We start from the raw sequence: 27,425 nt of genomic DNA on the forward strand, positions 1-27,425 counted from the left end.
TTGTGTTTCGTCCATGGCAGTATTTCTTTTTAGGTGGTGCCTTGATGCTCACCTGTGTCTAAGATATGTCTCAGCTGCCTACTACTGGGAGGAAGTGTTTACTGCACACTCCCAAGGCAAACATTGCACCAACAGAATCACTGAACAACCCATGAGTCTGGCTGACAAAAACAGTAACATTTCTAACCTTTAATTCTCTGGCCACCTTTATGTGGGTTTCTCAAGTGAGGCCAGACCTGAAAGCAGTCTTATGCGCACAATCAATTTATGAGTGCACAACCATAATTTATTGCCCGTGAGGCACACCAGTGGCTGGGGCTAACAGGGTGTGATGTGCTCAGCAGTTCGTGAGCAGACAGACAAAGCTGCTCTGTAGCCAAGCTGGCCGGCAGTTGGCAAATATGCAGGAGAGCACCAGCCCTTGGGTCGTTCTTTGCAGTAGACTGAGCTTTTATGAATTGCCACCTTTCTCCTCTCTGACTTTACATCTTCCCATATTGCAGTTTTCCTCTTGAATCGAGGATGATTTCAGATTTTCTGCTTCCAGTTAGTTCTTTTGCCAGTAGCAGTTCTGCACTCCTGCGGGCTTTTTATTTCTACTTTTCAACTTACATGAGCCAATGGCCCATGTTAACTGCCTCTCTAGAGCTGACAGAGAATGCCACAGTTCAGCAAGATCTTCCCTGTCTCAAATCTGGGGCAAGGGCATATGTGGGTCCTCTTTGCATGTGTACCCTTATTCTCAGCACTTAGAAACTCAGTGTCCATCGGCATCATTTGGAGACAGAGAGCATAAGTGCAAGCACAGGAAAGCTGGCATGACTGTAGCTCTGCAGGTGAGGTTCATAAGAGGCATGGCAAAAAAAAAAAAAAAAGTGTCTCCCAAAGAACTAGCTGTCCCAGATCTGGGAAAGGCCAATGCATGTTCAGCCAGGTTTGGAAGGGAGGTGTGGCAAAAGATGGTCCTGACCAGCCTGTCACAGACATATCTTGGCTTGGTGCTCACCCAGTGCCAGGCCCAGGGGTGGCAAGGAAAGGCTGCCAGGGAGGGCAAGGGGAGCACAGCGGTCACCTGCCCTCCCCCACCTCTGCCCTCTTTCTTTTCTCCATCACTCTTTTCAATATGTCTTTTTAGATCAGCCCTTTCTTTTCTTCCTCTTTCCCGTTGGTTCAATATGATCCTGTTCCTTCCTGTTTCCCCTCATTCCCTTTTGTCTTCTCACCTCAATTTCACTTCCTAACCCTTCTTCCCTGCCATGACACGACAATCAGTCTCCCTTGAGTCATCCTTACTTCCCCCCAACGTCCCCTATCACTCTGACGTCTTTCCCCCTTCCTCCCCCCAGCTCTGACGGACGCGGTCCTCTCACCCCACTGAACCCTCCTCCTTTATAAAGAGATTTTCCTCTTTTTAATCCACGAGACCCCCGGCGCAGCCTCAGCACCCGGCGCACCGTCGGCACCGCGGGTCAAGAGACGATCCTTCCTTCCTTTCTTCCTTCCTTCGCTCCTTCCAGCGGGAGAGCCCCGGGCGGGGACAAAGCCCCGGCGGCTCGGCCCCGACACCGCCCCGCGGGATGGGCGGCCGTGCCCCGCGGGCTGCGGGGCAGCGCGGCGCCGGAGCGCAGGTGGGCGGCGGGGCAGGGGCTGCGGGGCAGGGGCTGCGGGGCAGGGGCTGCGGGGCAGGGGCGAGCGGAGGGCAGGGGCTGCGGGGCAGAGGCGGGCGGCCGGCGGGGGCTGCGGGGCTCGTCTCCCGGCCCGACGGCGCTCCGGGCGGGCGGACGAGCGGGCGCTGCTGCTGCCGCTGTGGGCAGGAAACGGGGGCGCGGCCGCTGTGGGCGCTCGGCGGAGCCCCCGGAGCCCCCGGAGCCGCGCAGGTAGGGCTGGCTCGGGCGGCGGCCCCGCTGCGGAGCCGTCGGGAGGAGCGCGGCCGGGGCTCGCCGGCGCGGCGGTGCCAGAGCGGGCGCGGAGCGGCGGGGCCGGCGCGGGGAGGGGGCTCCGGGAGAGGCTGGGTACGGACGGGGCTGCCGCTGTCCGCGCCGCTCGGGAGTTTTCCCCCGCGGTAGTTCGTATACTTCAACATTTCTGCCTTCCGACAGCTTTTCAGCTTTCCGTTTGCTTCCCGTATTGTGAGAGAACAGATTCATGCGTTTCATGCTGGACAATTAAATGTTGCAAAAAAGAAATCGCAGACTTTAAAGTACGGGAGATTTTACAAGGGGGACCAGACTCAGCATTCCAATACAAACACTTAAAAGATGTGTTTTGCTGTTGCAGCTATTACTTATGTGTAGTTCTATTATTACTTAAAGCAATTTTGTCTTCAAAATAGAGATTTTGGTAATAGTCCACATGCCCAAGATTTTTTCTTGTACCAAACTAGTCTGTGACTGAAAAGTTCCCAGACATTGAGGACTTGGTGATACCAAAATAATTCAGTGCTCAATAACTGATTTCTAAGGGTAGTTTAGCTTTCAGCCACGTCATTCATTCCCTTTTGTGTTCAGACTGTAACCACTGGTTGTTGCTCCACTGGCATTTTAATTGGCATGTGACATTAATCTCAATTACATCTGAAATTCTCATTTCATAAATTCACCGGAATAGTCTCTTTAAAAACCATCTGAGGGTTTTTGTACACTGATTCTAAAAAGCAGGCATGCTAAAAGCAGACCTATTATTGCATTCTCTCCAGAGGTCTTAATGAAATAGCGATAAAAGAAACAGTTGGGACTTCAACATGGCTTTCCATGTGGAGGGGCTGGTGGCCATAGTTGTCTTCTACCTGGCAATCCTGGCAGTAGGGATATGGGCTGCTTGGAAAACCAAGAACACCGGCAGCGAAGGAGATCGCAGCGAGGCCATTATAGTCGGTGGAAGAGACATTGGTTTGCTAGTTGGTGGATTTACAATGACAGGTATGTAAAAAAACACCTTACTGTTTCCTAGTCAGTGTAAAACTTGTCAGTTTTCCATCTGAATGAATTGCAGTCTGCATGTTGAGTAATGCAAAGTGGGGAAAATAGATATACTTTTTATCCAATTGTAGCATCTGTATAGAAGCAACAAATATTTGTAAATCTTACAGAAAGAATATATTTTAACTAGTTTACATATATTTTCATTCCATATTCATCTGTAGATCAGATATGTTTGGGACAAAAGTACGGAATTAATATAGATTAATGAAAAAGTCTTAAAATAATTGTTATAGTTTTTTAAACCATCCATATTTGTGTGTTATTGGGTTTGTTTAATCTGAGTAAAACAAAGTTTATAGGGAAAAAGATTGTTGGGAAGGGGAGGGTGTACAACATAAACTAACTTTCTAAAAGAAAATTGATATAACTCCAGACTTGTAACTGTACAGATTTCAGCAAACTTATTTTGTGGATTCTTTTAGCTTCTTTTTCAGCAATTGGACAAAATAATGCTTTACTCTCAATAGTAGTATGAGTAAGAAAAGGCTGGGTGAAGGAAGAGTTCTTCACTGATTTTGTAAACAGTGCTCTCTGAACTCCCAGAGCCAGTCAAACCAGCCATCTTGCCTGGGTAAATAAGATATTCACAATACTGTCCAAAATCTCGAACCTTATATTATGGTATTGGAACAAAAATGCATTATAGGAAGAGTGAATTTGCCCACCATTATATTAAGGCAAATTAGTGTTTAGGCATGGGTGGGTTTTTTTTAATTCTTAATTTAATCTAAATCCTATTCAGGCAAAGCCCTTTCAATTGCCAAATTGAATTTATCTGACTGTATTTATGTTTTGCTGTTTTGCCCTGCTCTGCTTTCACAATTATCTAATCAGGAAGAGCCAAGTAAAACTTGGGCCAAAAATCTGCATTCTTTATTTGAGATAACTTCACATTCTTTCGCAGGGGCATTTTGCTCATTCGAAGACTGAATGTTTAGATATTGAGTAAAGAATGTTTGTAAAAGTCAATAAAGTTTGAATGCAGTCAGATGTTCTGCTTTTTGCACTATGCTGTAATTTACCATATCACGCATCCATCAGCTACTGGTGCATGAGGTATGACGAGAGTCTGCTCATAGTGAGAGCTGGTTGGACTGCTTTCTGCTGAATGAAATGTTTTCAAGGGCACTGAAAACAGAATGTTTTGCAGAAATATTGGTTGCCACAAAACAATAAACATTAAATCAGGGGAGTCAAAATAAAAAAGCATTTCCCGCAGAAGTGGCTACAACTAATGGCTTTGCATATAGAAGATACAGATTCTGGTCTCCTTCATCCTATTTTGCAGGAATACTTTGTGTAACAGTGAAGCACAGATGAGACCTGAACTGGGATTTCCTGTATCTCAGGCATGTTCTGTAGGCACCACAATTCACACCCGCACATGTTCATCCTGTGTTGTGCAAGCTCTAGAGATGGCGCAGTGTCTTATCTTTGCAGCAGAATATCAGACTGATCCCAAAGCCTTTGGGGAGCTCAAACTATCACGGATTTTATACTCTCAAGGCTGACACTCTTTTTCCCCTGTGCCTTCCTTCAATCTGGCAATTAGAGCTGGATATGGCAACTAACCTACCTTTCAGTTGTAGTGAACCACGGCTGGTGCATAAAGCAAGATCTGGGCACTAATCTGCTGAGCCAGGGGTTCGTCCGAGCTTTGTCTCGGTGAGGGTGTTTGGGGCACTCGATTTCTAAAGTCATAACAAAACAATTATGAAAGTAAGCTGATGAAAATCGACAATAATTTTTACAGGTTGATAATTTTTACAAAAGGGACATACATTTCAAGTGCATACCTGCTTTTTAAAAACCGGTTGGTGCTGATTTTGCACCTCGCAACCCTGACTATTCGCAATACATGACTATTCCAACACCGTCTTTATGTTTTCCAGGTTTAATTGTCTAAATATAAATTAGAAAGCAAAGCCTCCCTACAACAGGAAAACAAGAATTGTTTTAGAGATTTCCAGAAAAGATATTGGTTTTATGTACATGAAGCACTTTGGGTTATGAGATAAGGCCTTATTCTCTCTTTTTTGCCTGCGACAAACGCTGCAATGTTCCACGGGTATGGGCCATGAAAGTGGTAGAAGTTTCTAGGGTTACTTAGTGGAGAGGACAACAGCACTGAGCCTATAAATTTGAAATAAAATTCAGAATATAAGCACCAAAGTCAATATTACAGAGTAATTATAGCTGATTTTCTAAACATTGAAAAATCTTAAAGCACTACCTATGATTAGCAGCTATGGATATTTTTGGATATATGCTGTGATCTTGAAGGAGAAAAAGCTGTATCAACCAGCTACTGAAATGCTGAATACAAAGCCTGTTGAAGGTTGAGTGTGTCTGCAAATAAGAAAACAGAAGGAGTGAAAAGGTTGAATTGTGGATGGATAACAGCAGCTTATATTAAAATGAAATAACATTGTACCACAGTAGACGCATTTAATCTGTGTATAATTTTTACATAATTATAGATAAAATGTTGCATTAAATACTACCATTCCTTAATTTTGTGAATGATTTTTTAAAGAAGTGATATCTGAAACAAAATTTAATCTAATTTGATTTTAGTGATTGAGTTTAAACCTCAAAGGAAATAGTTGAGATTACATAACTAAATGCTCACAAACATGACCCAAAAGGATATAATATATTGATGTAATTTTTGCATTTTAGTTGGATAGACCTACATAACCCTTCTACATGAAAAAAAAAAATATTACACAATTCTATTTTATTCTAATCTTTGGATCAGAATTTTCATTTTACAGAACTTGATGAGTTTATTAAATAATTTGAGTGCTCAGACAAGGAATTCATCTGAAGAAATACCAAAAATTTGGTTTCCTAGTATATATCACTATATATCAAGAACTCAGAGATCAACTTCTGTGTGTCTCACAGGAACTACAAGAAAAATTGCACTCCTTACCCTCAGTATTTGTTTGATCCTTTTTTACAGTGCATGTTTTAAATGGATGTTGGTATTTGCTGCATTTTTTGTTCTTCAGACGGCAGGCAAAGAGAAGATTAAAATAGATTACCACATGAATGCTTCCATAGATTATTAAATATTGTATTCCTTTTGGTTGATTTAGGTAAAAACAAAAAGAATTTCACCAAAAATAATGGTATTAAACTAACTTTAAATTGTGGCTTACCAAATGAGGATCAGAAAATTAATATCTAAGGTTGAAATCCCATCCTATCTTATCCCTTTATAATTCTAATGTATTTACCTGTGTCAGTGTACGTGCTGACTATCCATTCATCCCCTCAGAAAAAGACATATAACACCTTCCTAGAGCTCTGTGGTCCTTGCCAGGTGTTCCAGAACAGTCATGTGCACAGAAAAATTGATTAGCAGCAATTTTTCAAACGCCAATCCAGAAATCAAGAAATAAAATTAAAAATAAGGGCTAAATCCTTCAATCCTTACACAGCAGTATCTGTCTGCAGTGCAGACAGTGGCAGGTAACGACCCCTACAACATCACACAGAAGGGAATTGACTTGATCTCCTCCAGAAGAAAATAAGGGAGCTAGGCACGGCACCAAGTGCCCTTTGGGGAACATCTGACATCTCTGTAGCAACTGTTGGCAAATCAATGCTGGAGCTGGAAGCCCCATTCACCACAGCTGCAGCAATATTGGACATCTGCCCCTGACTGTGGGATATTATTCCCTCCTGTAACCAAGTATATAATTAATGTAGAATTCATGCTTAGGCATTTTCTGGGGAAAGAGACAAATAAGCTTCCCTTTGTAAACATTTACTTTTTGATATTGGATACAGGTGCTTATTCCACAAGATTATGCTGCTTGAGACACAATAAGCAACACACATCCCAGGTAGTCAGGGATTTTTCCATAGAGCATGGGGTCCATATTGGGACCAGTACTATTCAGCAGCTTTGTCAGGGCCATGGACAAGGGGAATGAGGGCCCTTTCAAGCAAGGTTGCAGATGACACCAGGATGAGTGCTGTGGTTGATACTCTAGAGGGAAGGGATCCCATACAAAGGTACCTGACCCAGTGTAAGAGACCAAGTGTAAGATCCTCCACCTGGATCTGGGCAAACCCAAACATGGATACAGGATGGGTGATGAGTGGATTAAGAGCAGCCCTGTTAAGAAAAATTTAGAATCACAGAATTGTAGAATCATCAGGATTGGAAGAGGCCTTCAAGATCATCAAGTCCAGCTGTCAAGCCAACACTACCACTGTAGCCCCTAAACCACATCACTCAATGCCAGATCCAGACACCTCGTGAACACCTCCAGGGATGGTAACTCCACCACCTCCCTGAGAAGGATATTCCAATGCCTGACCATCCTAACAGTCAAAACTGTTTTTCTACTGCCTAATCTGAATCTCACCTGCCTCATTTTAAGACTGTTTTCTCTTGTGCTTTTGCTGCAGGCATGGTAGAAGAGACGGGCCTCACATCACTACATCCTCCTATCAGGCAGTTGTAGAGAGCGATGAGGTCCTACTCTTCTCAAGACTAAACATACCCAGCTGCCTCAGTTGTTCCTCATCAGACATCTTTTCTAGACCTTTCACAAGCCCTGTCACCCTTTGCTGGACACACTGCAGCATCAATTCCTTTTTAAAGTGAGGGGCCCAGAACTGGGCACAGCACTAGAGGTGCCAAGTACAAGGGGATGTCTTTCCTGCTCCTGCTGGCTGCACTATTGCAGATGCAGGGCAGGCTGCCACTGGCCTTCTTGGCCACCTGGGCACACATTTCCTCATGTTCATCTGCTGTTGATCAGCATCCCCAGGTCCTTTTCTGCTGGACTATTTTCCAGACACTGTCCGCAGCCTGTAGCACTGCCTGGGGTGGTTGTGACCAAAGGCTAAGACTCAGCACTTGGTCTTGTTGAACCTCATGCAGTTGGCCTCAGCCAATCTCTCCAGCCTGTCCATATCTTACACTACTGCAGATCAACACTCTGACGCAACTTTGTGTGATCTGCAAGTTTGCCAATGGTAGATTTAGTTGCCTCATCCAGATAATCAATAAAGATATTAAACAGGACTGGGCCCAACACTGATCTCTGGAACAGGCTGGGAGAGTTGGGATTGTTTAGCCTGGACAGGAGAAAGATCTGTGCAGACCTGATAGCAGCCTTACAGTACCTAAAGGGGGCTTATAGAAAAGATGGGGATCGGGGCATGAAGTGAAAGGATGAGATGCAGAGGTAGGGAATTGAAGGGTAGATTTAGATTCTATATTAGGAAGAAATTCTTTGCTGTGAGGATGGTGATGCACTGGAAAAGGTTGCCCAGAGAGGTTGTGGTTGCCCATCCCTGGAAGTGTTTAAGGACAGGTTTGACAGGGCTTTGAGCAACCTGGCCTTGTGGGTGCCATCCCTGCCCATCGCAGAGGAATTAGAAATAGAAGATTTTTACGGTCCCTTTCAATCCAAACAATTCCATAATTCTAGAAATCCAATAAACAAAGTATGATATTCCCCTCTATCTTAATTCACACTGTAAAGAGTCACAAAATCCCAAATGTTTGACAACTTTTTATGTAGATTATGTATCCTTGCTCTTGTTAAGAATCAGCCTTAACCCATCTTCCCCACATGACTCCATACAGTCATTACTCACCCCTTATCTCTGTAGTCCACAATAGTTTTGATAACCAAAACTCTACTCGTAACAGGGCTCCTTGGGTCGCTTCTTTTGTTGCAGCCTCTCTCTGCATGCACACCGTCATGAAAGTCCATTATACCATTTCCAACAACAGAATGGCTCATTCCTGTGCTTCAAATTGCTGAAAGGGGGACAATTGTAATTCTCTGGTTGCTGGAGATCTTTGATTCTAAAGCTATAGTGAAATTCAGCAAAATACCCTCTAGTAGTACTTGAGAGATATCACAGCCGAGCAGAAAAGAGTAGTTATTTAGCTCTTAATAAAATTTCTTAAAGAATTTTGTTAAATTTTCTTAATTTGTTTTTCTCTCCAATTGTTTGTCTTAAACACAAAATCAAGTTTGCCTGCACAATGGTGGATGATGGGAAAATTCTGAAGAATGTTTAAGAAAAATACATTTCCAACAATTGTGACTTTTTACACAGAAACCCTAACCACTCTTACATGAAAAAGTAAAGGGTTCTGACACAAACCAAAACATCATTACAAAAATCTAGGACTGTCTGGTCCTGTTGAAACTGTAGACTTGGATTTCTAAAACTTGCTCATTGCACATCAAAGATAATAATTTTTTTTTGCATGGAATCTGCAAACAGGAAGAGATGAACTTTATTACTTGATTTGTTATGAAATATTTTTGCAGATGTAATCACAACACATTTATGTGTTGGAGTTTTTCTCTCATATATACTGTTGATCCCAAATTCTCAAATGTAGAAACTTCCCTTAAAGGCAGAGAATAAACTCATTAAGTGTCAGAGGTCGGTATATTAAAAATACTGCTTTTTGGAGAGAGAGATAAAATCAGAAATACTGGAGATAGCACATATCCTTTATTGACTATGGCTCAAGGAAAAATAAAATAAATGAATTAAAGTTTAGAGTTTAGAACTTTTATGGTGACAAAAAAAGCACCACAACTCTATATAGAAATATTTTGAGAACTCCGAGTTTATTAGTATGCTTCCTGTAACAACAAAAATTTAACAAGGTTTAAAAGGCTTTTTTTAATTAAGGTCCTGGTAAATACTGTGTTCATCAAACTTTGCCTAATTTACATGTCCTACTTTAGACTCCCTCTTATACGTCTCCTTCATTTGTACTAACACAAACAAAATCGTAATAGTAAATAAATAGTGGGGGACTCAGCCCTCACATCATCACTGAGTATATAGAGACTTAGACACTTTGATGATTGCCTCAGTCCTTTTGACTTCTTTTTTCATATGCTTAGGCTGTAAATTCAAATTAGGGCTGCCTTTAATAAAAGGATGCCATGCCTGGCACTTGTATTGTTGATATAACAAAAAATAGCCATATCGTACATAATGATGATTTTATTATACAGTGTGTGATCTTTTCTTTCTTTGTGGACATTAAAGACTTTTCCATCTCTTCCTTTTCAGCCACATGGGTTGGAGGAGGTTACATCAATGGGACAGCAGAAGCTGTGTATGTTCCAGACTATGGTCTAGCTTGGGCTCAGGCTCCTATTGGATATTCCCTTAGCCTGGTTTTAGGTAAGCAAATACTAAAACTAATAGACCCTCATTTTAAAGAGTTCTGATGTCAGGTTCATTCTTTAAAATAAAAAACTATGGTCCCATAAAAGGTTGCTGAGGTAAACTGGATCCCTTCTTCTGGTACATTTGGCTATTGAAACAAAATAAAACAAGACAAAAAACAAGTATAAATAGTTTGATATCTCAAGTGTCCCAAATTTCTTGCCAAGACCTATTTGATTATTATAACCATATTCTTTGGGGGTGGTAGAGGGGACCAGCAATGTGTTTAAATTGTCAATACCTGGTTTTATTTATTCAAGTTTTCGTTAAGTGCCTGTATGATCTGGAACATGACCCAGATGCCCAGGTGTCAGTACACCTATAAATCTTGAAATTGGACAACTATCCTTTTGGGTTAGGAAAGTGCTTATACTTTATAGATGTCCACCAAGAACCTAGGTAACTTTTCTGATTTTGTGTAGGAAGTATGTAGAACATATTTCCTCAGATTGGAAACTATTTTCTTAAAACTGAAACATGCAATCTCTTAAATGTACCAAACTCTAAATCACATGTCAGAATGCTAATGCAAAATCCTGATATATGCAGGGAGAGAGTGTAAGATACAGACAGCATTATAAATTCTAATGCTTAAATAATGATGCAACTGTTTAAAAAGCATGTTGTTTCAGAAAAAAAAGATCCTGTGTTTTTCATATTTCCTTAAGGTGACTGATGTACTCACTTTTCTAATATAACTTGACTTCTCCGTCTATTCTGAGTCTATTCTCAGGGTCCTCCCACCTAATCTGTCCCTTTGTTTCCTTATCCAGATCCTCTCTCACATTTTATTTCTTCCTATACAACTTGTTTTTCTCCCTCTTTCTTTTTTCCCCTTAAAAACGCTTTCCAATGTCCTGTCCTAGTTGTCCTGACTTCCCAGGCAGAAACTTCCCCCACTGCAGATGGCCCTCCCTGGCATGACAGGCCAGCTCCAGTTCTTGCCACCCCTGAGAGCAGCTCTGTGTGCTGTAAGGAAAGCAGGGGCTGTGCATGTCTGCCTGGAGATGAGTTGGTGCCATTGGGAGGTCCCGAGGGTCGCAATCCATCGGTGTCATTAGCTGCCTGTTGGGATTGGAGTCACAAGCGTCCTCCTGGCCCTCAGCTATAGTAGATATTTTTGCCCCCAACGAAGGAGGAATGAGGAGGAGGAGTCCATCTTATCAGAGGGCTAATTACTTACTTTATTATACTATATTGTTCTATACTATATTACATCTATATTCCATTACATCTAAACTGAATCTGCCAAGCACTCAACTGCACTGCACTGCACGGAATCTCGTGACTGTCAGCCTACAGTCCTGACACACACACACCTGGATCCAATTGGCCAGTGAATCAAAACACACCAGAATCCAATTATCAGTTCCCTTCAGGTAAACAATCTTCCACGATGCATTCCATTTGTGAACAAACACAGGAGCAGTAAATGAGATAGGAATTGTTTTTTCTTTCTCTGAGGTTCAGAGAATGTGAAACCCAAAAGTATTCTTGGGAAGAATTGTGCCTTGCTTTTCTCTGTGAGGAGAAATGTGGTAACACTCAGCCTCTGCAGAATTGACACAAATTAACAATAGTCCAGAAGAGTTAGCCTCTCTGCTTGTTTTCAGCTGTTTAGAGATGCCCAGACTTGTTTTCCTGAAAATTATGATGGCTACTGCAGAGAAAAGCAGTCTGTATGTATAACCACGTATCTCTCTGCAGAACACAGAGAAAGAGTTTCTCTAGGCATGATCTGTACTTGAAAGCTTGAGGAGGGAAATTCTTTATCCTTTAAAAAAACACATAATCAAAATTATAAATACAAGGCTGGGAAAAATATTACTGCTTCAGACAGGAAGTATTTAAGATTAATTTAATCTCCCTGTTTGTTCTCCATACAATTTATTTTCCTTAGTTTTTCAAGTAATTTAGTTTTAAAAGTTTGAATACCTCCTATTTCCTTTAACAGGTGTTTGAACATAATAATAGATCATGTTTTTTCTTCTTTAATTGTCTTTTGCAATGATGGCATAACAAGTAGACTAGGAAAAGGATCCATTACCAAACCAAGAATCACAAAAAAAAAAAAAAAAAAAGCTGAAGGGTTTCTGCATCTACCTGTCTAAACACAGCATTCACATAAGCACTATAAATTGGGATGACAGTGTATGACCCAGTACCTTCTGTTCAGAGAACTTGATGAAATGAAGAAATATGAGTTATAAAAGGCAATACATAGGAATTTGGAAAACCTTCTGCACAATATGATGAGTAAATGACATATCTTGTCATGAGGAACCTAATTAAGGGTTGCCAAATGCCATACAGTATATCTTACTGGGAACTGACAGGGTTTCCAGTTCGTAATTATACCTTATACAGCAGTTTTACTGTGATGACTTGGTTACAGTCATGTGCAGATCTCAACTACACAGGTTTCCATACAAGGGCTCTTTCAGCTTTCCTCAGATAGAAAGACAGAAGGAATTTGCCCAAGAGAGACAGAATTTGAGGAGGGAAGGCCTTTGCACATTTATGTACATTCTAGCCCATATACCAGCCAGGCAGAGCAGAATAATGATATATCAAAATTCCTGAACATGCATAAGTGAAATAACTGTATGAGAAGCATTAATGGAATCTGACACCGGCAGAACTCAGAAGACCTCTGACACATCCTGCAGGTGTAGTAAAGTTGTTTCAAACATGCATAATAAATCTGAATTATCCTGAAATAATCAGATTTGCTGTGTGTGCACTAAACCACATGTGAAATTCTATTTCTGATTCAGGAGTCTCGGACTGTTTTATTTTTAGAGTAGGAATATGTGAAAATTCATGCTGGATTCCAGTCTAAGAATCAACAGGATTAGGTAGAAAAGCCATTCTCTTAGGCTAATCCAAAATTAGACAAAATTCTGACAGCATCCATAATGGGAGATTACATAAACTGAGCCAGAAAAAATAAGAAAAAGGCTTTTTTTAAATCATCAGAATATAGATACTAATGGAGTATGTGCGTTTAAGTAATTCTGTAGACATACGTTAGAGTTTCCAGAGGATATTTTCACTGTACTTTTTACTTACAAACAAACAAATAAACAAGCAAATACTATTGATGACATTTTTGTACCCTTAACTGACAATGAATCTTTTATCCCTTAATGGTAATGCATTTCTGAACTGCAGCTGGTGTCTTATGTGGCTTTTTCTTTGTAGGTGGCCTTTTTTTTGCAAAACCCATGCGATCCAAAGGCTATGTGACAATGTTGGACCCCTTTCAGCAGCTTTATGGGAAAAGGATGGGAGGACTACTGTTTATTCCAGCTTTAATGGGAGAAATGTTTTGGGCTGCTGCCATCTTCTCTGCCTTAGGTAAGGAATAAGCAGTATAAATATTAGTTTATTACAGATAGAAATTATCAAGAATATCAGAAATGCATTAAAATTCTGGCTCCAAATGGTAACTATTTAAGGCAAGTGATTCAGACTGTGACATTTCTCAGACCCATGCTAACTAGCAAATAAATCCAGTAATGCTACCCCTTTAATTATTTTGATAAGGGAAAGACATGCAAAGTATCTATTCATTTTCACATGCCTTTAAGTTGTCCCTCTTCAAAGAGCATGAAAGGATTTAGGAGCAAATTTCTGTTCATAGTGAGGGTAACATAAGTGATTGCAAGGGCCCCTTTAGTGTCAAATCTGACCCAGCTTTTCTTTTACATATCTGGGATGAGAGAAGCCAGTCAAAATTTCCCTTAATGATATGTAACAGCATTTCCAATGCATCTTAACAAAATAATCCTTTGAATATAGGAGATCTCCTTATACAGACCATTCCATAACACAAATAATAGAAATAAACCAGACGCTAATCAATAAATTGAAGAATTCTTCAATTCTAAATGGCTTTCTTCTTGACAAAATGAAGAAAATAATCAAGAAAGGATTTGGAGAATTAGTGAAACTGTGACTCAATAGAAAATCACTCAACTACTCATCCAGTCCTGAAAAAAATCAGCTTCCAGGGTTTTTAATTATATTTCAGGCCTGCATTTAGCAACCCCTTTAAGAATAGAGAAAGCCCTTGAGTTGAAGCACCAGTAATTGACTTTTACCAACTAATCATACTAATAATGCACATGCATGTGGTAATGCCTTCTAGCATAAGCTATTTTAAACAAAAATAAACTTTGAAGGTACTCTCCAACTGCGCTCTGATGAACTGCAAAGCAATGGGGAGCTTGTTTACCACCATTTCATCACAAAATCCTTAAAAGACTAAGAAAAAACTGCATGCTGAGGTGATGGGAGTTGAATAACTTGAAGAACATCCAGAGTATTTGCAATATTTTTTATTAAGGACAAGCCATTCTCTTTTATTTCAACACAAGTGATGTGAACACCTTTATAGATTTATATAACAGCCAACAGTTAAAGACTGTCAATGATTATAAAGGTCAATGAAGATTTTAATTTTAACTATTCTCTGAGTAATCTAGTTCCTTTTTCACACCTATCCTCACTGATGAATGTTTAATCCCAGTATTCTTCACTACTTGCTTTTCAGCAATACTACTTCCTTGGCAGGATTATAGATGGGAAACACTGATCTTTAAGCTGTGGAAGAGGTCTGAGCTTGTCATTCTTCAGCGCATGAACTTTGAAGGCTCATTGTGCAGCAAAAGCCACATCTATCAGCTCCCAGTTGTTCTTATATATCATACATCATGTTGTCTTCTAAGGCCAAAACTCTTCCAAATATGTGCTCCAGAATATCCATCTACAATAACTGCAAGCACTAAAAGTACTTGCAAGATGTTTCATTGAAATCATCCTAATTAGGAGGAGAGGAATTTCTTAAACACGGTCTTAAAACATTGCAATGGCTGAAATAGCTGATACATCAAAGGGAAATGTATAACCATCCTGATAGCTGCTGGAGGGGCCAGGCAGGAGGACACAAGCTGTTCAGGGTGTTTCTTGAGTGCACTGGCAGCAACTTCTTGACACAAATGATCAGGGAGCTGTTGTAGGGAGGTGGTGCCCTGTTGAACCTGTTACTTAGACACGAGGAAGAACAAGTCAGGGTTATAAAGGTCAAAGGCAGATTTGGCAGCAATATTCATGAGATGGGGGAGCTCATGGTCCTGAGAGGGGGGAACAAGGCAAATATCACAACTGCAGCCATAGACTTTAGAAGAGTAGAGCTAGGCCTAGCAGAACTGGTTGATATTCAGGGATCACCTCCTCCATGCTCAAGAGCAGTTCATCCTAACAAAAGGGAAAATATGAACCGCTGTTGAATGGGATGGGGCACCTTGTGGTAAAAGATATGGAAAAGACTGATGTATTCAGTGCTTTTTCTGCTTAATTTTTTGCTGGCAAGATCAGTTTTTAGGAATCCCAGGACCCTGAGAAGCTTGGGAAAGTCCAGTGCAAGGAAGACTTGTTGGAAAAGAACCAAGTGAGGACACTTTAAAATACACCGGACAGACACAGATTCATGGGACCTCAGGGGATGCATCCTGCAAGTGCTGTGACAGCTGGCTGTTAGCATTGCAGGAACATTCTCAGTATCCTTCTGAAGACTGTGGCAATCAGGGGTGGGCATAGCTGGTTTTCACAGAACAAGAGAATGTACTCCTTACAGACCTTGAGCAACAAAATGAAGTGCTGGGACACTTTTCCATTTCCTAAGAACTTGCAAAATGAGAGATGCTAAACTTAGACCAACAGGAGCATCTCTTTCCTATTCCCTTTAAAGGTGCAGAAAGGGTGTGCAGAATATACAGGGTAATTATTAATGCTGTTACTGTCAGTCCAGAACCAATATATGCAACTTGACAAAGGTGGGGTTCTCATCAGACATGCTGTGATACACACACTAACACACAGTGCATTGCTTTTCTCCTTAGGTGCGACTATAAGTGTGATCATTGACATTAATGTCAATATTTCAGTCATTATTTCTGCCCTGATTGCCACTTTGTACACACTTGTGGGTGGAGTTTATTCTGTGGCCTACACTGACGTAGTTCAGCTCTTCTGCATCTTCCTGGGACTGGTAAGTTTAGCTTTTTTTGCCCTGTTTTGTCAAAGATTTGTCCTGAGCACCTAGAAGGGCCAAGTGTGTCCTGGGGTGTACCAGGCACAGCATTGCTAACTGGCCAGACTCACAGAGTGCTGACTTTAAATGTCTGCATTTGCATCAATGTACAGCCTGTACTTGGGAAATAGTGCTGTCCAAGAGGTCTGATTCTTTGGCTTTTTTCCAGCCAGTCTGGCAGTCCAACCACTCTTACAATTTTCCTCTTGAGTATACATCTAACTCAGAATAGAACTGGTGCTGACTCCTTCCCTGTCAGTCTATAGGACTGTGACACTGGCAGGAGGCATCAGACATACTAAACTGTTGGTAGAGAAATTCTGTCACTGGACCTGCAGAATTGATACTCTACTGCTTCTCTTTTCTGTGGTTGTCACATACACAGCTTAGTTAACCTCCTGTTAACTTAGTTAACCTTCCTGGTTTTTCCCTCATTTCCCTCCACCACCCTTGGAGACCATAATATAGGAAGTCTCACCAGATGTCTTGGCTCTTTTAGTGTGGAATTGAATATCCCTCATCAGCTATCAATGATATGCTAGTGGGTAGCCTTTTATTTTATGCTGTTCTTTAAGCCCCATATTGAAAAACATCAGTGTGACGCTGATCACAAGGGTGAAATCAAAGAAGCTGCTGGCTTTGTTTGCCAGTGGCAGAAACAGTCAGTCAAAGGTGTGCAGAGAACTGTGATATACTAAAATAAATGGAGTGGCTCAAGATGAAGGAATTAAAGGAAACCTTGGAGGCCTGGTGTTCTTTCTCTGCTTTCAACAGAGTTCTTGTGCAACTCTAGGAAAATTGCTTCAGCCATTGCTTACACAGGTGCTCACTAACCAGCTCTCTGTGTGTGCTTACTTTGTGGCATCTTGCTGTGAGGACTATAACCTTTAAGTGATTTAATGGAAATGGTGCTAAATAGCCTGAAAAAGCAAATCCAAGTTCCAGCTGGCCACCTCAAATGAAAAGTTATTCCAGATTTCTTCCCTCCTATCTTTTTTCTTCATCTGAACAGTGGGGAAAATACTCTTTCCCTAACATAAATGTTAATATTTGTGAGATATAAAGTTTCTACAGATGGTATGCATTACAGAAATTCCCAAAACTGGAGAGAAATCAAAGTACAGAAATTGTCTTCCAGCGTGATCCACTCATGAACCACTAGAGAGCCTGATCCTGCAGGAATAACATAAAAATTAGTGTGAACCTGATGGGAGAGTGGGAAGAAAATGAAGGTTGTACAGAAGTTTTCTAAATTATTAGATCTATAGCTTTTTAGTGTTTTGTTTAATTCAGGTTGGGCTCTTTATGTAATTTCCCATTTGAAATAAACATCAGTAATGTAGTGCTGAAGAACCCATATTCATGAACTCAAGAGTGTCATCAGTGAGGCTGAACAGTCAGTATCTAAATGGCCATGCTCTAGGGAGGCAGGTTTAGAACACATGGGACCCTCTCACAGTAGATGTCACAGCAGAGGAGAGCACAGATGATTCAGTTATCCCAGCTTCTCCTCCAGACTCTGGAGCAGTTTTTACTCCCACTGTCACAGAGCTTTGCTGCTCCTTCCTCTAATGTCTGGTGGTCCAGGAAAGAGTGTAAACAATGTATGAGGAGGTTAGGTAAAATAGAACAAAGTTGTGTAAATGTGTATTTTCTTCTGCTTTTTCAGTTTCCATTTATTAATTCTTTGCTCACACTCTCAAGGACACATGTGAGCTATCCACTACCAAGCCCTCTGGATTTCAGAAATGTTCCACCCGCACATAATCTGACTTTTTGCAATTCATCTTGATAATTTGGTATTCAATCATATTCAAACAAGCAAGAATAAGAAAACTAGATGAGTGTTAATATTTAAATTTCACAGATTTAGAATATCTTCTTTAGACCTGAGCACATTGTTTCTCTTTGGTTCCAGTGGATCAGTGTCCCCTTTGCCATGTCCCATCCTGCAGTAACAGACATTGGGCTCACGGCTGTGCACCATGTGTACCAAGCACCTTGGCTTGGATCTATCAACTCCCTTGACATCTACACATGGTTGGACAACTTCTTTTTACTGGTAAGTGGTGATTTGTATGAAGGAGTAAAGCATTTAAGCACTCACACCATGTTACTGTGACAGCTGAAAATGATGGAGTCTAGTTAAGAGTTTCTATCAAACTGAAAACTTTTACCCTCTTGACTCCTGCTTGATATTTCTGCACATTTGAATGATTTCAGTGACATATCAGCCAGCATTGCCAGGAATGCAATTTAAATAACATCAGGCTGAAAGAGCTGACATGTTAAAATTAAATAAAAGTGTGCAGCTAATGCTTAACTGATGTAATGGTTGGCAGAGGAATTCATATATTGCAGAAGGCAATAAATTCATTATACAAATGATTAAATATGCCTTTGGTATAGGGAAAGAAAAAAGCTGTGCAGAGATGGATGGCAGGATGGATAAATTCATACATGCACACACACCAGAATGAACCATGGTCTTTCATTATTTAATACCCGTATTACACAAGGGATCAGTGGTTATTAAGTACTTTCCATTACAGGATCTAGAAACACATGCTCACATTTTCCATTCTCAGTGTCCCTGTGCAAATTTACACTGGTTTTATTATCATGTTTTATTTTGGGATTACATTTTCTGGCTTTTTTTCAAATACTCACAGCCAAAAATCTTCAGGGTCTTTTTATAATTGGTCTATTAAAACATGTTATTTTATTCAGCATTCTCTCAGAGACCTAAAGTATGACATTAGCTAAAGTGGCTGTATTCTCTCCTGTAAGCCTGAAGGTTTAATTTGACCAAAGGAAAGTTTTGATATTGCCAAATTTTGATACACTTTCTTTTCATCTAGTCTGTTTCATTATAGCTCAAGAAAGTTACACATTCTTGGAAAGCTTTGATAAAGAAACATTATTATCAAGGTGGCAAAGAAAAACAGTCATAAATAGCAAGTCAAAACCAGAATTGTCAGTGAAACATTAATTTAGTCCCTATGTGTGCATGAAGCTATATGAAACACCTGTATACACACTTTCTGGTCCAAATGCCTCCTGCCTCATTTAGTGTATAGAACTAGGTTATAAAATATGTTTGGCTTTTTTTTCCATGGTGTTTGAGACAGACACTTGGTTACTTAGTGGAGAATATTCAAATCCTGAATTGTTAGCACTTGAGTTTTCAACCTTTGGTAATGCTCTTTTGTGTCATATTTTGCAGAAATAATTTTAAGTCCATTCAGGATCTTCAGTTACATATCGAAATAAAAGAGAAGGGTTTTCACCATAAATCAAAACTTTTCCCTTTTTTGCCTATGTCTTCTACCAACTTTTATTGCTATTGTATTTGCTTAAGGCAGTGGGAGAATAATTTTTCAGATTCCTGAATTCAGTGTATACAGAATTGTCCCACCTTCTTTAAATGACTAGACAGATTCACAAAGGAAGGTAAAATCTTGCACTGATATCATGTCAGAGTCTAATCTAATTTTAGTGGAGCAGGAGTATTGGAGAGCAAATTCTTCAAATATAAAATATGAAAATATTTTTTTCCATAAAGTTTTATCAAATCAAAAGATTTGGGGACTGCAGAGACTATGAAAGTGCAAGTGTTGATCCTAATTGTATAAAAAATAACTTGTCTAAAAGAATGGGATTTAAGCGGACTTACACAGATTTGACATTGCTTGTGATAATGAAAGTTGCAGTTCTTACTGGCTGGCTGACATTCAGTAAATAAATTGAACAGTAGCAATATGGCTTTCAGCATTCAAGTGACCCTTGTGCATGTTCTCTGTACGGTGATAGTAAAACAATTCAGCTATCTCCCAGTCACAGCATTCTGTTGTGTTTGCAGACGTTAGGAGGAATTCCATGGCAAGCGTATTTCCAGAGAGTTCTTTCCTCATCTTCTGCCACATACGCTCAAGTCCTGTCATTCCTGGCTGCTTTTGGCTGTCTTGTGATGGCTATTCCTGCAGTGCTGATTGGAGCAATTGGAGCATCTACAGGTAAATGATTCAAAATCAGTAGTAAAATAAATGTAAAATGAATAGTGCAACAAGTGTGTGAAAGTAAATCTTGTGCTGAATATAGGTGACATACAGGTTAGATAACCAGGTGGCATCATTTTTCAACTCATGACTGCTTCAACAGAAGACTACACAGAATTATAATGTTATAGAGTGTTTCTCCCAAAGGAAATTGCTTCTACCATGTCGATTTCTCGGCTGTTTAGGTGGCCTGGAAAGGCCCAGGGTGGCCTTGGGCAGCCCGCGCTTCAAAGGACGAGGAGAGACTTCTGATCTTGTTTCGGTCTCGGTGTTTATTAATTGTTTATCTAAAAGATTTTCTTTCAGCCCGACAGAGGTCTGCACAGCAAGTCAGCCATGGGCACACTGAGAGCCCCCAGGGCGGTCACTTATCTTTATACCCGAAGTTACGTATACAATATTTATAATTTTTCCCCAATACCTTCTACCCTTATTAACCGGTGCACTTCTAGTAATGACCAATCCCAAAGTGCCACCATCACCACAGAAGATGGAGGCCAAGAAGAAGAAGAAGAAGGACAGGACACGCCCCAATTCCTCCATCTTACTTCTTTAGACCCCCCTGTACAGAAATCCTAAACCCTGTGTTTTATACTCTAATTAACTTATCCCTTCACCATTCACCCAGTAAAATCCTCCCAGTCCTCATACAGGTGTCATTTCCTGTGTAGGATCAAAATCCTGCCACCAGACACTTCTGGCAACATTCCAGGACTCCCGAGCCCCCCAAGGGTGGTCTCGGCCACTCTGCACCTTCATCCTGAGGTGCTGAGATCCCACACTACCACAGTGGATGAAATTAAATAATTTTGTAGATTCTAGATTTCTAGAGACACAATACTTTTATTCAATGTTTGTGTTAGATTCTGGTACTTTTATTTGGTTAGTACAGTAATAATGGGGAATGGCTGAGGGAGCTGTGGTTATTTAGCCTGGAGAAAAAGAGACTGAGGAAGGCATTTTGCTCTCTACAACCTGAAAGGGGGTTGTAGCAAGGTGCATCTCCCACATAACAAGCAACAGGATGAGAGGAAATTGCCTCAGGTTGCAGCAAAGAGAGGTTTAGAATGGATATAGGGGAAAAGGTGTTCACCAAAAGGTTTGTCAAGCACTGGAACAGGCTGCTCAGGGAAGTGGTGGATTCTTCATCCTTGGAGCTATTTAAAATAGGTGTAGACGTGGCTCTTGGGGATGTGGTTTATTGATAGGCTTGGCAGTGCTGGGCTAATGGTTCAACTCAATGATCATAAACGTGTTTTCCAAACTAATCATTATTTGATTTAACACAAATTTCTTACCTTGACAAATATTTACTTGCCAAGGTTTTGCTTGTCATAGTGAAAGTGATCCCCATCATAATGACTGTGTAGCTAAACTGCTAAAAATATTCTTTTAGAAATGTTTACATTGCTTTGAGTCCTGTTTGTAATCTAAAAGAGTAGTTAAACACGTCACAAAAAAACCCATGGATCTCAGACTTATTTTACTGAATAAAACTACATTTATGAGCAATTTAAATTTTATTTTAGAGACAAGGAAAAATGCTGAGCAGAATTAAATCTGCCTAACATAAACTGGTGTGACACTGCCTCTCTAAAATGCCATCGGTCTGGGCCTAGTAACAGTTTGTTCTTGAACATGCATGAAAATGTGGTGATATGAATAGCTTCCTACCTGTGAAGTCAAGAGGTGCTGTGGCTGCTAATGTCACTGATAACATACTGGTGTCCATATTGCAGCTTGGAACCAGACTGAATACGGTGTCCCTGACCCCAAGAGCAAAAAAGAAGCAGATATGATTTTACCAATCGTGCTGCAGTACCTTTGTCCAGTCTACATCTCGTTCTTTGGCCTGGGTGCTGTGTCTGCTGCTGTGATGTCCTCAGCTGACTCCTCAATTCTATCAGCAAGTTCTATGTTTGCTCGGAATATTTACCAGCTTGCCTTTCGGCAAAATGTGAGACAATGTTTTCGTTTTTACTTTTAGAGAAAATTTTAGGTGAGACCTTCCCTAGGTGATACACAGACTATAATTTCATAATGAAACACCTCTTTCGTGTTCCTGCCTGTAACTAGAAAAAGAATTTAATTGCTAACAGTATGTTGAACAAACTGAAAAGCATACAAATAATTATGGTTGTGACTGATGACAAAAGTGAAAAAGCTGGCTTGGGGAGGGCAGCCATCAAGAGTTCTCATGGACATGAAATTTATCCAAACAGCTAATTAGTGTTGCTACAAGTGTAAGTTCCACTTAAATTTTTCACAAAATGAGACATTTTTCTATTCTTTTCTTTATTGGGAAATCATTTGGCATCAGAATGGTAATGAGTTGGAGTTTTTCTTAGGAAACAGAGAAGAGGAAATTCTGATGCTAACAGTTTTTTTCTAGTTGTGATTCTATTTAAAAGTTATTTTTTACATTGCTGTTTTTTCTCTTTGACTCATCATCAAGCTTTTTGCTATGTCCAAAGAGTAATGGCTTTGGGAATGGCAACCATAACCCCTAGGGTTTTTTCTCTGAGCTTAAGATTGAGCTAGAGTTATTGGTTTATAATTATTATCGAATTAATCATGCAAAGCTTTCTTTTACAATTCAGTATTTTATATTGACTGTGTGTAAGTGTAGGCATATATAGATATATGTATAGCCATGAAAAACCTACCTAACACTGCCCTTTTTTTGCAGGCTTCAGACAGGGAAATTGTGTGGGTCATCAGAATCACTGTTCTTCTGTTTGGAGCATCAGCAACAGCGATGGCACTGCTGGCTTCATCGGTGTACGGCCTCTGGTACCTCAGCTCTGACCTCATTTATATCATCATATTCCCCCAGCTCCTGTGCGTGTTATTTATCAAAGGAACCAACACCTACGGTGCCATTGCAGGATACCTGTTTGGCCTTGTCCTCAGAATAACGGGAGGAGAGCCATACCTCTACCTTCAGCCCTTGATCTTCTACCCTGGCTGGTATCAAGATGATAACAACCTCTATATCCAGCGATTCCCATTTAAAACACTTGCTATGCTCACCTCCTTCTTTACTAATGTCATAGTCTCCTACTTAGCCAAATACTTATTTGAAAGTGGGACTTTGCCACCAAAGCTGGACTTTCTTGATGCTGTTGTTGCCAGATACAGTAGAGAACACATGGACAAAGCAACTCTTGTAAAAAGTGACAATATTGTATTAAATGAACTTGCACCTGTGAATCCACGACACAGTCTAACTTTGAGCTCAACTTTCACAAACAAGGAAGCCTTCAACTACGTTGATTCAAGTCCAGAACTGTCCAACACTGAAGATAATTAAAAAATCTCAGAGCCACAGGCAAAACAATGAGAAGCAGGATATTCTACAAAGAAGTATTTTATCAGAAGGAAAGCAAGAATTGGGAATAAAATGCCGCTGCACATTCTTTAAGTTGTTTCTAAGAGAAGGAGCATCTCATGGAAGGAACTCTTTTCTGCTGTTATCTAATATGTTGGATTAGATCACAGAGTGTTTACTAAAGTATACGTTCAATCCCATTCCTTCCATCCAGAGCTATATACTGTACCATTAAAAAAATATTTAAAATTTAAAATATATGTAGAAGAAAATGTGCAACAGTTCTTAGCTAGGATATCATATGAAAAGTTTATAATACAGTAAGTCTGAAATATTATCACTCAGCATTTTATTGGCATTAAGTGAAAATATATTGCCACAGCTATAAGTGATTTATTACTAAAGAGCAAGTTGCTTGAGCAAAGACAGATAGATAAATTCCCTGGGGTTTTGGCCTGGTAATTTTTTTCCTCATAAAGAAATTTAAATAATACAATCTAGTAATTTATTATTTGTATCAGACAGCAAAATGCACAAATAGTAATAAATTCCTTTTAGGAGTGCTAAACATGATATATTAATTTTTAAAAAATAAAATTAAATCACCAGTTTAAAATTATGTTATAGCTGATATAAGGCAACCTTAAGGAAAATATGTTAATCTGGGTGTTCTCTTTCTTTTTCTGTGGTTAGTGACTGCCACCAAAATTCTTAGAGCAATAACTGGAATTGAAATTCAGCTTGTGAAAAATGACTCCTATAGAAAAACTCAAACTAAATAGAATTTTTCAGTGTTGGGTGAAGAAGACTTATCTTGACTTATCATCAAAATGAACACAAGCAAAGCAGTCTGACACCAAGCAACTTCAGCAATGGAATAAATATTGAAAAGTAAAGAGAATCAAGAATCTTTGAAAAAGAGGGGGTTTTCCTTGCAGAAAATTCCCAATTTTCATTTACTAAAAAAAGCTATTCTTAAAGATGCTGAAAAATCTTTTGGCTTAGTCATGCTGGAATTACTCTGAAAAATCCAGATTTTCCATAGAAAATAACATCTCCTCAAAAATTTCTCAAAAAACCGGGCTTGCTGTACAGCTTTCCACATCTCTGAGTGTTTGCCTCTGAAAGCAGCTTGGAGAGGAACTGAAAGGAACGCTGAACCCACTAACACAGAGAGAGGCACAGTGGTGTCCTCCACTAAGTGCCGGACTCCTCCATTGATCCCTGCCCTCCTGGCCGTCCCAGTGAGCCTGCAGGGCAGCAGCACTGGCCAGGTGCAGACAGGACGTGGCTCACGAATGGCAATGCTGGCCAGAAGCAGCAAAGTGGGGAGATGAGGCCTCTGCTGACTGCCCCGGCCAGCAGGAGCAGGCAGTGCTGTCTCCACCTGCCCAGGGCCAGGATGATTGTGTCTGTCCCCGTTGGTATGTGCCTTTCTCAGCGCGAGCTCCAGTAGCTACGTTTCTCTACGATTAAGGGTTATGCTCCAATAATTCTTTTTGAAATCTGTGTATGATGCAAAATGTTCAGTTGAAATCCAGATATCCTCCTGTTGCTGGTCACCAGTGAAATTTCTTTTTTTAACACTCACAGCACGAGGAGTTATAAGGGAGGATAGGAGACGTAAGAATAGGTTTTGCTGCTAAAGGAAGAAGCCATCAACTTGTGCATTCAGTGTTGACATAAGCTTTCACAAGGTTGAATCCTTAGATATGTTTTGCTCCTTTTGTGGAGTCTTAACAGCATACGTATATATTTAATATGTAGAAAAAATTCATTTCAGACATGTTGATTTTTTTTTTCTCCTTACACTGCATTTAAAAATAACATTGCAGCTCATTTCTGAATATGCACTGTGACCTGCAGTACTACTGTGCTTACCAATATGGAGTGTGCTCTGGGTGGAGGGAATCAAAACCAGGATATGCAGTAAAAACTCAGAAGAGCAAGTATAGCAAAGACATTTAAAAACTCCTGTGAGATGAGTTAATAGGCCACCCATGACATTCAGGGTGCTGAGTATCACAAACCAAACATGAGCCCAGCAGTCTTAATTCCCCCATGAACCACAGAAGGGAGATAAGGAAATAGACTTTGTAGAGGAAAGAGGGGAAGAACAGAGGCACTGCTGAATTATTCTTCATTTTCAGCCCAAATTCACTAGTCTGAATCCCTTCTTATGGGAAAATATCAAGTCACAGTTTTACCTGCTTACATAGCCAATGCCTTATGCTGCTGTTCCAAATTAAGTTAGAGGATCCCATTTTACAGTCACCTGTAGGCCTTCCTAAAAACTTTTCTCTTACCTCAGTTTTGTCCAGAAATTGCTAGAATTTCACCACAAGATGCTGCATAGTGACCAGATGCTTTGAATACAGCAACATTTCAATATTATTTATTTCAAAATGCCCAGTTATGGGAAGGGAAAAAAAGAAAAAAGAAGGAGATTGAGCTGGAATAATTTAAGAAATTTTGATTGAAAAATAAAATTATTTTTCTTTTGTATTCCATTGTTGCCATAAAAATGTAAATGGCTTTAAAATGCTCAAAAAAAGTAGGTGAAAAATATAAGTGTTAGCCCAAAAATTTCAAACCAGACACTTTAAACATTATCAGAATATTTTGCACTTTCTATCCTATAGAAATTTTTTTAATTGATACTATTTTATGCAGTATTCCTGCTTAGATGGATTACAAAAGCCAAACCAAACAGCCCCATGCAAAGTCTGTTTACAGGTTTTATTGCCTTAGCTCAGCTGTCCTACCATTTAATTTGTACAGAGCTGTTCATATAACCAAAGGCCATATCTGTGATTGATAGCTGTGGGGGGAAAAAAAGAGCAAAAAACAAAAAACCAAAACAAACAAACAAACAAAAAAAACCTAGGTTACCTCCACAAGCAAAGTGCCAACAGGATGTGATTCTTTAAGCAGATTTTATTTTCAGAGGAATTACAAGTTTTTCTCCCCTTTTGCAATTTGTGGACAGTAGTACTGTACAGTAAATTAGATTTACAATCAGTGAAGCAAACAGCTCATTTTCAGACACTGAGGTTATTGTTTCTGAGCCTACAATTTTAAGGTAAAATATTCATTATACAATCATACATTTTACTTTCATATTCTTCACATTTGTGAATAACATTTATTTGACAGGGGTTTTTTTCCTCCTTTGCATGAGATGTATTCATAAAATCAAGGTTGATAACATAGCTGACATGTCAAAAAAGTTATTTCATCTCTACTTGTCCAAATGGGATGGTATACGTATTATAAACAAACCATACTTTTGTGAACCTGAACTGAATGTAAACATTAAGTGGATCAAATAAAGTCAGATTTAGTGTTTTATTTTCATATAGTGCAAGAGTTTAGGAGTTCAAATAGAAGTATCATAGGAAAAAACTGTTATTCATTTTCCTTCTGCCCAAGTGTATTGGTCAAGTTCCATGTGCAGTTAGTAAGTTATTGTAAGTCTGCTACTAATCAGGGCAGTATTTGTGGATGTAGTTTAAAATAAAAGTATATTTTTGTCTGTGTCAGAAATGCTATATTAAGACTATACTTAACAAAGCAGATAGGAAGCATAATATAGATATCTATGTTTTAACTTCATTTGTATTGTATTCAATAGCGTCCATGCATTTCAAGAAAACACTGTCTGGTTTTGGGTCTGCTTTGTCCATCTATTAAAAATAAAGACGTTTATTTTATTATCA

At 39.8% G+C, this 27,425-nt stretch overlaps 1 protein-coding gene across 1 annotated transcript; it reads left to right on the top strand.

Moving 5' to 3' along the window:
- The first annotated feature begins 1,032 nt into the window (after positions 1-1,032).
- On the top strand, positions 1,033-27,425 carry SLC5A7 (solute carrier family 5 member 7). Its single transcript, XM_063149860.1, has 9 exons — positions 1,033-1,628; positions 2,696-2,918; positions 10,062-10,175; positions 13,425-13,580; positions 16,127-16,275; positions 18,236-18,379; positions 20,180-20,333; positions 22,115-22,332; positions 23,065-27,425. Exons 2-9 carry the CDS (start codon positions 2,741-2,743, stop codon positions 23,686-23,688), a joined length of 1,737 nt encoding a protein of 578 aa, XP_063005930.1. The 5' UTR covers positions 1,033-1,628; positions 2,696-2,740; the 3' UTR covers positions 23,689-27,425.

The sequence above is a fragment of the Melospiza melodia genome, chromosome 2 (assembly GCF_035770615.1).
Source record: "Melospiza melodia melodia isolate bMelMel2 chromosome 2, bMelMel2.pri, whole genome shotgun sequence".
Taxonomy (NCBI): domain Eukaryota; kingdom Metazoa; phylum Chordata; class Aves; order Passeriformes; family Passerellidae; genus Melospiza; species Melospiza melodia.